This window comes from Trachemys scripta, chromosome 17 (genome assembly GCF_013100865.1).
Source record: "Trachemys scripta elegans isolate TJP31775 chromosome 17, CAS_Tse_1.0, whole genome shotgun sequence".
Lineage (NCBI taxonomy): Eukaryota > Metazoa > Chordata > Testudines > Emydidae > Trachemys > Trachemys scripta.
This window is the reverse complement of record NC_048314.1, coordinates 13,438,825-13,452,983: the sequence shown is the minus strand read 5'-3', so window position 1 is coordinate 13,452,983 and position 14,159 is coordinate 13,438,825. Positions and strand designations below refer to the sequence as shown.

The window sequence follows — 14,159 nt, the reverse complement described above, 5'->3', positions numbered from 1 at the left end:
ATGGGGAACCGAGGGATGGAAGACCTCATCCCCCTGGTCAACAAGCTCCAGGATGCCTTCGCTTCCATCGGTCAGAATGCCGACTTGGACCTACCCCAGATAGCTGTGGTGGGGGGACAGAGCGCCGGCAAGAGCTCAGTGCTGGAAAATTTTGTGGGAAGGTAAGACTTTTCAAATATAGGGGATGTTATGGGGGCTGATGTCCCTGATGCATCTCTGTTGTGCAATGCATTGCTCAATGGACATGCAGTGCAACGCTTAATGCAGTGCAATCCAGGACAGGCGGGGGGGGAGGGGGGTGCTGATCTTGCTCCTCTGAACTTGGGATTCATACTGGAGAAGGATCATCCCAGCCCCTGCTACACACACACATTCTAGTGCCGGAATTGCACTGCACCCTACAATGCAGAAATCAGGAGTCTCTGTGACCGGTGACATTCCCTTGATTGTCACCTTCACTAGCAGGAGAGCCCTCCCCTCAGCATAAGATTAGAAGTGCATGTGTGTGTATAAATGTCCGCTTTGAAATGGTAATATCTGATTGGGAACTGATCAAAGCAGATCAATGCTGGGCAACATATTGCTTGGTGGGGCGGGAGGAGTGTGTGTGTGAAAGAGGTTGAGAGGAGGATGCAGCACCAGACAAATCCTGCTTTTGGAGTGACTAATGCACAAAAGAAGCCATTTGTTTGGGGGTGGAGAGGGAGTAGGAAGGAACTGAGCTGATGTGTTGTCCACATCACAGGAGATTTAATGGTTTTAATCCTAAACCATTTATTTATTTATTTATGGGAGCTAAATACAAGAAGACAGAATCCTGGGGATGAGCAAGGAGCCAGGATGGTAGGATGTCTCCCCTCGCCCCCTGCTGCTGGAGGACAATTGCTGCTGGGCACTGGCAGGGTGGGGGGAGGATGAGGAATAGGGGAGGAAGACACTGCTTCAAGGAGAGAATGAATAACATAGATGGTTGTACAGAATGTACAGAAAATTCAAGGAAACCCAGTAAAGCACAGACAAAGGGTCCATACGTTATGTAATGTCAGGGATAGAAATGTCAGAGAAAAATAGCCACATTCTGGGATGTCCTTTATTTTTCTCACACATTAGAGAACTGCAAGCCAGAGCCAAAAATGATACCGCTTCTGCATCATTTTTGGCAATGTATTCTCTATGGTGATTCTAAAAAATACTGATCAGTTAATATTGTGTGTGCAGATAAATAACTGTATACAAACCCTGTTAAATACCAGCCATTGTGATCTGAACAGATCCATCAAGACTAGATTTCTTATTTGTTATAAATTTCACCTTGTAGAATCCCCCAAGGTGAAATGCTAGGAAGACTAGGGTCACATAGCATGTCCTCTGCTCCTGATTGTGTCTGGGTAGATACAGGACATGCCTTGAACGCTACATAGGCACCTAAAGATGGATGTGCTTGTTGTGAGGCTGAGCAGCTGTGGAGTTTAAGTTCAATTTCATCCCTCCCCCCTTCTCTGTCCTCCATGGTGGATGCCTTGTCAGGATCTGGGAGGAGAAGCCGAAAAAGCAGTGGTTATTCCCCTATGTGCTCAACTCCCTGGGTGCTACCATTTTGTGACAGTAATATTCTGGTGCTTTCCCTTCATGTGACCTTCACAATAATCACTAGCAGCTTCAACAAATAGCAGGTGTCCAGGGAAGGTGGTCTGCACACACATATACACAACACCTGGAGTGCATCCTGAGCTTGTTTGTAGCTTGGTTAAGCTATTGTGGCCCTTGCTATAATCCTTCCTTATTAGGCTCTGCTATCCTCTATGACCAGGATGCAGGTTGCTGCTGATTTCCCTAGGAGGAACTACTGCTGTGACAGAGTGTTAGATTATTTTCTTCCACAAACTGCATTCTCCCTCTTCTTTCCCTGCTTTGTTGCGTGGGCGCTCTCTCTCTTTCTCTTTTGCCCCCTCTAGTCCTTGCACTGTGACATCTACTAACAAAATTATTTTTATAACTCTTTTATCATTGAATGAGCCTGAATAGCTCCATCTTTGGTGGTATATGAACAGAATGGTCCAATATGCTGTACAGGGGCCCCGGTGTCCCTGAGCCATGAGAGCAGTGTGCATTAGGGAGATGCCACTTTTGCTTCCGGGGAAAAGAAAACAGAGCAAGAATCAGAGTAGTTGTTTAAACAAAACCTCCCATCGTTGCATATTCAAAAGAGCCTGAGATTCTCGCTCGCTGATTTTCAATGGTCTATTTTAGAACCTATCAGAGATCCCATTCTGATTAAGTGTTCCTAGGAATCATGGTGAGGGAAGGACTTCCAGAAGCCTCAGCTATAAGTATTATTTATTTGTATTACCTCAGCACCTAGGAGCTCCCATCATGGACCAGGACCTCATTGTGCTAGGTGCTGTACAAACACAGAACAAAAAGATGGTTTCTGCCCCAAAGAGCTTACAACCTACTGTGATCAAACCTGTTGAGAAGAGAAAAAGGGTTCCCAGAACTGTTACTGAGCAAAACCCTGGTTAGCCTGTTGGGTTCGTTGCTTCCATGACCCCTGAATGCTGAGAGTCAAATCTGTCTTTTACGGAAGTTCTGTATGGTGACTGCTGTAATGATGTACCAAGTATGGCCATTGAGCAAGAACAATATCAGAGCAAATAGTTCTTTTCTTTTAGCTCTAGCAAGCAGAAGGGGACAAATTGTAACTCCACTGACTCCAATGCACAGCTGCAGAGTGTAGCTGCCTAATGGAGGGTGAATGAACTGATTTTTATTATCCATAATTTTCCGATGACCTCTGTCTCAGTAGGGCTTGTGACTTCACTGCATCCTATCAGTTGTCTCCATGGTAGCACATTATGGTGCCAGAGCTTTTAGGATAATGAAGTAACGAAGGGTACCCACACAGGAGCTGACAGGACAGGATGAAAACACAATCGTTCAGGGAAATAATTGGAGAGAAAATGGAAAACGCGTCAAAGGGAACTATTGACTTCTTCCATTTGATGCCATTAGGTGGCTGGGTGGCTCAGGGGATTGGTAATAGATATGAAACCTCTTGCCACTGAAAGTACCAGTCTACACTACAAAACCAATTGTGTTTAAATATGGCTGTGACCCAGCCAGGTTCTAAGGTATTTTTTTCCTTGTTTGTGTGGACAGAGAAAGTCAAGTTAGGGAGCCATGTTTTAATCTTCACTGGTATCTAGGCTAAAACATGGTCCCTTAACATGATTATGACATGGGTTTTTTCTGTTCAGACAGGAAGGAAGAATCTGTGTTATAACATGGCGGGACCACATACATTAAAACATGGTCATTGCTATAGAGAAGCCTATGTCACCATTTTTTTTGGGATCAAGCTGTGGGTGAGATTGAGTCATCACCACCTGACAGCTGTTTGGTGCACAATATGAAATGAGTTTGGTGGGTCTCAGCCCAGTTCCACATGGACAGTTATCCACATTAAAAAACAAACAACACCAACACAATTGACAGTAGTTGGTCCTTTTGATGGGGGTGTCTCAGCAGAGAGGCTGAAGGCTGAATGTGTCATGAAGATTAAACTCCCCTCTTAATTCTAGAGGTAGTTCCTCCAGATCACATCAGGGCATGGTAGAATGGAGATGGTTTCACTAACATCACACCTGATCCATGGATAAACAGGATTTCAGTCTCTAGGGCTTCCAATCCAGCATCTTCTGCTAACACCAACATTCAATGTATGCTGAATTGTTCAAAATACAGAGGAACTACACTGAATGCAATAAATGTTATTTTGTTTGATATCTTATCAAACAAGTACTTCTTCTGAGTGCAATGGTTCGTTAGTCACTGCTAATTACTCTCCCAGTATCACTTACTCTGCTGTTAACGGATTACCCAACAATGCAAAGCTTGTATTTATAATAGCAGATGTCGATGTGGCTGCTATATGTGCTTCTGCTGCTGAGGACTCAGCATGGTGACTAACACCAGATGATGATGATAAAATCCTCTAATGGTGTGGGATGAGACTGATAGAAGAAGGGCAGCTGACATTTATCTTCCCAGACTGGTTTATGCTGGGGCCTCAGAGCTTCTTGCCAGTTTTGGTCATCCCTAAGCGTTGGCTACTGTGGATGTGCTACCACTAGGACAACATCTTATGGAGTCACCCTCCCCTTTTTGTTCCTGATGCCTATTTGCTACTTCAGAGTGCCTGCATGAATTGGCCCTACAGACTGCCAGTGTTGGATGAACTGCTTGGATGGAGTGAGTAAAGCATGGGGATACTTGATGCTGATCTAATTTGAGATTGGGTTTCCCAAATAGAGAGTCTGTAAGCAAGAAAATGGGGACATCTAAGGTAAAGTTCACACAGTTGTTTCCAAAGTCCAGAAATGTTCACTCTCCTTTTATGGCACATGGCAAAATAAATAAATAAAAAGATGCCCTCCTCTCCAGTGATCTCAACGTATTTTAAAGACATGAGATAACTAAGCCTTCCAACATGCCAGGAAGTAGGAAACGATTATCACTGTTAGATGAAAGAACTAAGATGCAGTGCCGCTAAGTGACTTGTCCAGAGTCACACAGCAATGAGAACCAACCCAACATTTTATTAGTCCCAGACCTAAGCATAAGACCTTCCTTCCATCATAAAAACTTTTATATCCAAATCAAGCCCCTTCCAAAGGTGGAATACTTTCCATGCTGAGTAAGGAGTCTTAAGCCTTGTCCACACACACTTGTACTGTTTTAACTATATGGTATAATTAAAGTAGTACAACTCACCATGGAGGATCTAGTTTTACTGGCATAAATGTGCTCATACTGGAATAGGATATTCCCATATGGGAAGGGGAACTCTACCAGTGTAAGTACCTTCATGCCAGTATAACTGTGGCCACACTAGGGATTGTACTGGTATAACTATTTCAATAAAAAAAACCCCACACCCCTAACCAACATAGTTATATGTGTACAAAAACTTGGTCTTAATGTGTTTGCCTCAAGGGGATGCTCATCATATAGGTGAAAGAATAGAAAAGAACAAATTTAAACCTAAGCCCTGCCAATACTAAGCTAGAGCCTTGAGAAAGTATTTTGCAGTAGATTGAATACAAGGCTAGGAGCCAAGAACTTTGTTCTGGATTTTATTTGGCCTCTGACACTTTGGTGACTTTGGGTGAGTAATTTAATGTCTCTGTGACTCATTCTCCCCACCTGTAAAATAGGGATAGTGATACTTGCCTACTTCCCAGAGATGATGATGATATGAAGCTTAATTAGGTGATATTTGTAAATTGCTTTGTAATGGAAAGGCGCACTGTCATTATTTTAGATACAGCGCTGCCTAGAAATTCCCTCAGAAAAGGCAATCTTCATGGACACATATTATCAAAAGGCAAAGGATATCTCAGGAGCATGCATTGGCCTGTCCAGGTACAGCAGGGGCACATCACTGCTCACTCTCTCATCCTCAAAATGTATGGAGCTGAAACTTCTCTCTTCTCTTCTCGAGCAAACACTATGGCTAAAATAGTCAATGCTGCCCATGGGAACTGGGGGTCCAGAGCCCCCAGGCAGTTTTGAAAATCTCAGCCTGTAGGTATTCTTATGTCCACTCACCATACAGCGTAACGCTCAGCATTTATCTATTACTTTAATGGTCACATTTTCATTTATACCAAGAGCCCTTTAGACAACTCTGGCAGCATAAAGGGGCCTTAAAGTGGTTCATGCCCTCTTTGGGACCCCTTTTCACATGCAGAGTGCTGTAAAGGGACCTTAATGTGGTAAACCTTAAAAGCATTATACAATACACACACATCTGTGAGGAAAGTGAGTAATAGTATCCCTATTTTAAAGACTGGAAGAGTGAGACACGCAGGGTGAAGTGACTTGTCCAGGGCAATCGAGGTTGACAGCATGAGAGAACTCCTAGCCCTGAGCTCATGCCTCTTAATGGAATCCATTTATATTCCAACACCTGAATTATAACGTTTTTGTTTGATTTAGCTGAATGTATACATACAAACAGTGGTAAGCCTCTGGTATTTAATAGAGAACATACATCCATTTTCCTAAGATTAATAAAAAGCAACAAAGTACAATGTAGCACAAGAGTAAATGTATATAGAATGCCATGATAAACCACAAGAAAAAGGAATTAACTCAAGAGAAATGTACATAGCTCTCAGCAATTGCCTGCGGAAGGAAAAACAGCAAGAGACACACATTTGAGCCAAAACATAACATAGATGATCAGACTATTGTAAACAGAGAATATAAATATATAATTGCAAACCTAGATATCCCTGCTGCAACTCTTGTTCACGTGATTTGTCCTGTGGCTACTCACATGAGTGAGGATGAAGAGTCAAGCCCTAAATAAACACAAGTTTCTTTGTATATTATATATCATCACTATTTCCTGAAGCAGTGCACAGAGGTCTCACACCCTTAGAACCACTACACTTTTCACCTTAGCTCTTTTGACATTTTCCTACACTGTAACGAAATGTCGACCTTGTCTTCAGTAGGGAAAAAAGTGTGTTCTTACCATATGTTTGCTAATATGTGGTAATTAACAAGGGATGAAATCCTAGTGAAGACAAGTTAGTTGTAGTTTTAACATGTGCTAGCACATTAAAGTAAACCCTAGGCTCCCCTAGGACTTACCTCAACCTGCTAACATGTGAAAACTACAAACTGCCTTGTCTTCACTAGGATTATATCATGTGTTAATTGCCAGGTTAGCTGACATGGTAAGAACACACCTTTTTTCCTAGTGTGAACACACATGCCCCTCCTCCTACTTGCACTTCTATAGTGCCTTTCATCTGAGGCTCTCCTAGCATTCCAGGCATTAATTAATCTTCACAATACTCTGCTGAGGTAGGCAAATGTTAGTATGCCAGTGTTACAGGTGTTAAACTAAGGCACAGAGCTGCTAAGTGATCTGAATGCACACTGAGGCCAGGCCCACACTTTAAGCTTACATCGGTATATCTACGTCACTCAGGGATGTGAAAAATCCACACCCCAAGCAATGTAGTTATACCGAGTTAACCCCCAGTGTAGACAGTGCTATGCCAATGGCAGAGCTCCTCCCACTGATATAGCTACCGCCTCTTGGGGAGATGGATTACCTACGCTGATGGGAGAAGCTCTCCTGTTGGCGTAATAGCATCTTCACTAAAGCACTACAGCAGCACAGCTGCACTGTACGTGAAGACAAGCCCTTCATCAGGAACAGAATTCAGGAGTCCTGAATACCAGTTCCCTGCCCTAATCACTAGACTTTCTAACATCAATTTAACATCAATCACTAGACTTTCAACATTCACCATGTTGTACATAACTATGTATAAATATAATGATGTGAAGTTAGAGAATTAAAGGCAAGTGTTTTGAGACCCAACTTGAGACATTTCGGGCCTGATTTTCAGAGATGCGGAGCAGCCACCGCACCAGTTGAGTGGGTGCCTCAAGTTTGGTTACAGAAATTGAGGTGCTCCAAATCAGAGGCCAGATCTGTAAATGTTGTTCTAATACAGTAAAATAAGATACAAACTTTAACCCCTCACTTGCCTGTCTGGCTTAGAGCTTGATGCTTCAAGTTGTTGAGCATCCCCAGCTCGCACTGACTGGGGGCTCTAACTTGCCCCATAGAAGTCTGTGGGATTTTCCAAATAAAGGATGTTCAGCATCTTGCAGGATAAGCCCCTGAGAGAGCAACCAAGTTCACATAAAAGTTAATGAATCAAAGAAAATCTGTCTCTTGGTGTTTTAGCTGCAGGAGCAAAATTTGCCATGGTGTACTGAGCAGAGATTTTATTTGTAAGCCGGAGCCAAACCTACGTGTGCTCCACCCATATGAACCAATGCTAGGATTTTTCATTCAGTGCACTTATGTAGCAAAACCAGAGGAGTGGCTAAGGGGGTTATAGGCAGCCACCCAAAATGTAATGGTTTTCTGGCCAGATGCCCATGATAAAATGAACTTCTTTTTGGGAGGCCGCTCCGAATGAAATGTAACCTGCTACCAATACCCATAGTCAATCCACTGCCTTCATGAGACACAGGGTAAATGGAATTTTTGAAAATATCTTTGGGTGTAATCCTTTCCTTCCTTCTTCTTTGCAATGTATAATGAAGCAAGTCATGGCACAACTGGTAGGGAGGAGAGCTGCAACTAGATCTGTATTTTAAAAACACCTCAGTGTTGTGATGCATGATAGGAAATGTAGTCTTTGCAATAGGACAACACCCTCATCACAGTTAAACAGCGTCCCCTCTGATCTCAGAATTGTTTTTGCACATCCTGATTCAGAAAACTGGAGCACCAATGGAGGGGGACACATAAGTAAGTGGGTAGGTGGAACTTGTGGCTAAAGAACAAGCCTAGGTCTCAGGGGACCTAAATTCTATTCCTTGATCTGCCACTCACTTGCTGTGTGACTTAATCTTTCTGTATCTTACTTCCACATCTGTAGAACCAGGAGAACACTACTACTTAAATCATAGATGTGATATGATAATCTATGTCACATCATACATAATCTTAATTCATGAATGGAAGTGCTCTGATCTTAACATAGATGGTGCAAGAGAAGTGTCAATAGTTATACGGGAAAGAAAGGGTCTCCCTTTTATTAATAGCTAAATCCAAACTCTTCGGTAATAAGGACAACAACATTCATCTTGCAATTCTTTAAAATGAAGGACCGTATTCTTATTTACTGAGATGATTTGCCAGAGAGCTGTAGACATCCATGCAATTCACATTCACCAGCTGATATGAGGAAGAAATTTCCTCCTTGGGACAGTACTGCATAATTAAGTGTATTATATGGAGAGTTTGTGCCTTTCTCTAAAGCAGCCAGCATTGGCCACTATCAGAGAGAGACTACAAGATATGATGGATCTGTGTTATGATGCAGCAGGAAACAGGATACCAGACTAGATGGATCAGTAGTGTGTTTAATTGTAGCACTTCCTATGTTCTTACATACATAGACATGCAGAGAAACTTGGAGAGCTGTGTACGTTGTAAGCTCTTTGGGACAGGGAATGTCTTTTACTATATGTTTATACGGTACCTCGCACAATGGGGCCCTGATCTGACAAATAATAATGATTAATAACACAGTATTGATAATAGAAAAAAGAGAAGTATAAATTAAGATTGTGTTGGAATAGGGGCTGTTCCTATTATGGCTTCTATTATGGTTAGGTTTATCTGGTGAGAAAAGTACATGCTTCAATCCTGAACCAGAACAGAAAGCACCTCAATGATTGTAAGTCACATGGATCTGTGCACAGGGAAGTGATCAGCTACTCCACCGACCCTAGGACAGAATACAGCTCAGGACTTCAAGATGTCTAGAGTCACTGTCTCAACCAGTCTGCTCAGACCTGGAGGGGTCCAGATGCCAGATGGTGTAAGGGGTACTGATTCTGACAGCTCCAAAACTCTCTCTTCTTTTTCTTCCCCAGCCTCTTTATCTAATTTAATCTATGGCATTTGTAATGTATCCATCATGGCATCTAGGCATTAATTTACATATTGTTTATTTGGACTAATCTGGTGGGTTTTAGTTAGTCACAGAAGGTATTTTTTCTCATTGCTTATTACTAAATATAAATATTAGGGTGGTAGTGAAGAGTGGCTGAAGACGATGCTCGTGAATGTTCCTCTCTTATTCATCCTCTCAGTATTTATTAAAGCAATACCAGTGTTTTAATGGTTTTAAAATGATATTAACGGCTTGATTTAAGCTCAAAAGTCAAAATATTCAGAACAATTAATAATATGCTGCACCTATGCAGAGCTTTTCATCTTCAAAGCGCTTTGCAATCATTCACTAATAAATAATGGTCAATGAGGTGAAGTAACTTGCTGAAGGCCACACAGTGACTGAGTGTCAGACTTGTGATTAGAAGTCAGGAGCTCATGGCTCCTAGTCAGCTGCTAAATCGGATTCTGTTCTTGCTTATATCAGTTTTGTGCTGATGTAGTTCCACTGACTTAATTGGAATTGCTGCTGATTTACACCACTGTAAGTAAGAGAAGAATGGAGCCCTGAGGCTGAAATCTGACCCTAAATCCATCTGCAAATACGGTATGTAAAGCCTCCCATGGTTCTTGATTCTGAAGCTCTTGCTAGACCCAGTCATAATAGAGGGGATGAAGGATGGAATTTCAGTTTTAATGCTCAATCTCGTCTTAACATTTTTGTGAATTAGGTGTTTATGACGATATACTGGGAGCAGATGCTGTGCACATTTCCCCAATGCAATTATTCCTGCTGCCCTGTCTAGTGTTGCCATCTCTTGCGATTCTATTGAGAGTCTCGTGATTTGTTGTTAACTTGATTCCTGCACCTGGGGCTTTACCAGCTAAGCATCTCAGCTGTTGTATTAAAAAAAAGTAAGTTTCTAGCCCTCGTGTTGCAGAAAAGAGCTTGAAAATGTGATCTACAAACTGCTCCAGCACCCAGAGACAAATAAAAAGAACTCCAAATGTATTATATTTAAAAACTCAAGATTTTTAAACCAATCTCATGTTTTTTGGTACATTACTCATGGTTTCTGAATGCTTGGGGCTGGCAACACAAACCTGGGCCTCGCCTAAGATTGTCAGTCATGACAAGCTATGAGATATGCAAAATGGGATTTGGGATGAGCCCAACTTCTTTTCACTTGTGACTTAAGAATTGAACTCAGGTCTCTGGAAGTAAAAATGCTGTTTTAATAACCCACTACACCAATACCATCACCAACACCAACGCCACCCCTCCTTACTTCTCATTTCCTGTTTCATATGAGTCTAGGTCACACTGTTAAAGCTACACAGATGAAGAGTGAAGGTTGAATTGACTGGTGTGTAATGCTGCTGTAACGAGTATCAGGAATTGTCAAGATCCTGTTTATCATGCCAGTGCAATCAATTTGTAGCAATGACACTGCACCCTGGATTTAAGATGGCAGAGGTGCCAAGGCAGGATATGGTCTCCCTGAAAGAGGACACATCAGATTAAACTGATACTGCCATGGATCTTAGCTAACGGGCCAAGGAGTGTGGCTGAAGCATTGTAAAAATGTTAAGATTGAGCATAAACCGTAGCCATGTTTCAGAGCAGAGTTTCTTTCTCAGCTGTATGAAAGGACTTTTTCTCAGAACATCAACAGGCAGAAGTCCACAGAGACACTGAGTATTCACTTCTCAACATCTGCAAACATTTTTTTTTTTTAGAGCAGAGCTAATCTGCCCATGAGAGCACTGAAAATCTGTTATTCTGCCTTCCTCAGATAGGGAAAAAAAGCCTATGCTGATTTCCTGTACATTGGGAGGAAAAAAGGCCTGAAGGCAAAATTGTGAAGCCCATGTTCATTACCTTCAGAGCAGGTCTAGCCTGAGTAAAGACTAGTCCTTTAGGATCTGGCCCTATGTTTTGAGGATGACAATTAACAGGCCACTTTTCAGTTCAGAAAGCCTTTCCCCACCCATACAGTTATAAACTTGTAAGAACAGGGGTTTATAATGAAAAACACAATTGCCTCCTTACCATACATCCTGATGTCTCCCTGAAGCTGTGTCTGCACAGCAGCTGGGAGGTGTACTTCTGAGCATGGGTAGACATACATACGCTAGCTCTGCTCAAACTAGTGCACTAAAAATAGCAGTTGTGGCCACAGCGGCACAAGCAGTTGCTTGGGCTAACCATCCAAGTACAAACATACCCAACCCCGTGGGTATGTACTCAGGCAGCTAGCCTGGGCTGCTGCATGTGCTGCCGTGGCCACACCGCTATTTTTAGGCTCCAGCACACGTGTCAACTCGCACTGGGCATTATAGCTCCCAGCTTGCTGTACAGACTTACCCCGAGGGAACAATTCCGCACTGGCAGGACAATGCAATGGATGACATAATAAGTCTCTGTCTTTTATGGGCTTGATTCTCAACTCACTCACACATTTTATACAGACGTAGCTACATTAACTTCCCTGGAATTACTCCTGATTTATAATGGTGGGAGATCAGGGTAAAGTCCTTTGATTCTAATAAATACACATATAAAGGTTACCGCTCTCTCTCGCTCTCTCTGGCTGCTGTGATCTCTTTGGTAATCTCTGGCTGTTTCTTAAGCTGATTGTGCTTTTACTTCTAATAGAAATGCCTCTATGTATAGCCGGGAATTGCCTGAGCATGGTGGCAGCCTCAAGTGGAAAACTGTTGCCAGATAGGAATGAGGGCCAAAAGGCAGAGCGAACTCTAGAGAGCTCTGATGGGGTGGTACATGACATGTCACACTGCAGAGCCAGTCATTCTGCTTCAGCCCCAAAACCAGGTCACCTCCTTCACTTCAGCGTGGATGTTGGAAGAGATCATAGCAGGATGTCTCTTTCTTGGCTGTGTGGGGTTCCTGCTTTTTCCACGGGTCATTCATTGTGTGTGTGATGTTGACTTTCTCCATTTGAAGCCTGGCTGGAGAGTACTTGACACTCTGGATTCCCAGCAGAGGAGGAAGGATCCCCTGATCATGAATTTTATTGGCTTTTATTTTTTAAGGGCAACGTGTTTAAAAGTGGCTCCTAATTCCGAGTGCCTCTGTTTTGAGCAGCATCAATTCAGACAACTTTAAGGTGTCTCAAACTGGGCACCAAAGAATGAAGCACCCAAAATGAGAAGCCACTTTTAAAAATTTGGTTGCAGAGCTTTTTTGTTGTTTTGGTGTGTGTACAGGGAGAGGGGCTTTGGGTGAAATTTTTTCTTCCTTGAGACAGTGAATGATAAGGAACAGGAGTGATGAGAATGGAAGTCCAGGGTTTTATCTGCTGCCTGCTTGTTCAAATCAGTTCTTTTCTCACATTGCTATTCCAATGGATGCCTGTCTTGACCTAGAGGAATCACTTGGTGTGACAGAGGAGTTGAAGCTCTGTTAATTTAAAATGGGTCCCAATCCTGACTTAGAAACATTATCTTCTTCTGGGGTGAGAATGGAGATTCAGCCTCCATGACCAATCACTCCTGGGGCTGTTGTTCCCTCCTTTAGTGCTGCGAGGTTTGGAAATCAGACTGTCTGGTTTTTAAACTCAGTATAATGCTTGGGGTTTGCTGTACTGGAGGTGTTAGTGATCAAGCTGTTGTTTCTCATGGGCTAGGGGCGCAGCGTCTCTGACACAGCATGTTTTCAGCCAGTGTGATCCTAATTACATCTGAAAGTGCAGAGGTGCAATGTACAGCAAGGAGCCTGGTACCTCGTCCAGGCAGACAGGGATTGGAGGTATACAGCACCATTTTAATGTTCTCTCTAGGACAGCCGCACCTCTTCAAACAGTCTGTGATAACTTGCATGCACCCTGGAGAGACTGCCCTATCCTGCAGTGCCTGTGCCTCTAATGCACAGCCTGTGATAACTCATACAGACCCTGGGAGTCTACCTTCTGCTCCACAACACTTTCCTCCTCTACAGGTTTGTAATAGTGAATATGGACCCTAGACAGTCCGCCTTACTCCCCTCCCAGTGCCCTTCCCACCTTTGTACAGCATAGGATAATGCATCCAGGTCCAGGGGAGATTGCCGTACTCCACAGCACCCCCTCTACCCTGCAGTCTGCGATTGTAGGAAGTGCCATGCAAGAGGCTGCAGTGATCAAACATCTCCTGAACTACATTTTTTTCTCTGTTATTCCTCTCTCTGCAAATGCTAGCGTCCAGGACCCTTTGGGTATATCTACACTGCAGCTGGGAGGTGTGATTCCCAGCATAGGTAGATAGACCCATGCTAGTTTGAACTAGCCATCCAAATCCAAGCCCACATGACCTTTTGGGTCCAAACTCAGATGACTAGCCTGAGCCACTGCCCATGCTACAATGTCCACACTGTTGTTTACTGTGCTAGTTTAAGCAGAGCTAGGGCATGTCTGTCTACCCATACTGGGAATCACAACTCCCAGTTGCTCTGCAGATATACCCCTAGAGTCTTGACCAGATATAACTAATGCATGCCCTATATACATGGCCTTAGTACAGAGGTGGGCAAACTACGGCCTGCAGGCCACATCCGGCCCATGGGACCATCCTGCCCGGCCCCTGAGCTCCTGGCCTGGGAGGCTAGCCCCCGGCCCCTCCCCTGCTGTCCCCCCTACCCCGCAGCCTCAGCGTGCCA

General features: G+C 43.3%; 1 protein-coding gene across 20 annotated transcripts in view; it reads left to right on the top strand.

Moving 5' to 3' along the window:
• DNM1 (dynamin 1) overlaps positions 1-14,159 on the top strand; it is a 130,335-nt gene continuing 116,176 nt past the window's right edge. For all 20 annotated transcript variants that reach the window (XR_004643319.1, XR_004643317.1, XR_004643318.1 and 17 more), the window contains exon 1: positions 1-161. Coding sequence is in view for 16 of the 20 variants with exons in the window: in XM_034751960.1 (XP_034607851.1) it covers positions 1-161 (161 nt within the window). In the remaining 4 variants the exon portion in view is untranslated. The remainder of the gene's footprint in view (positions 162-14,159) is intronic.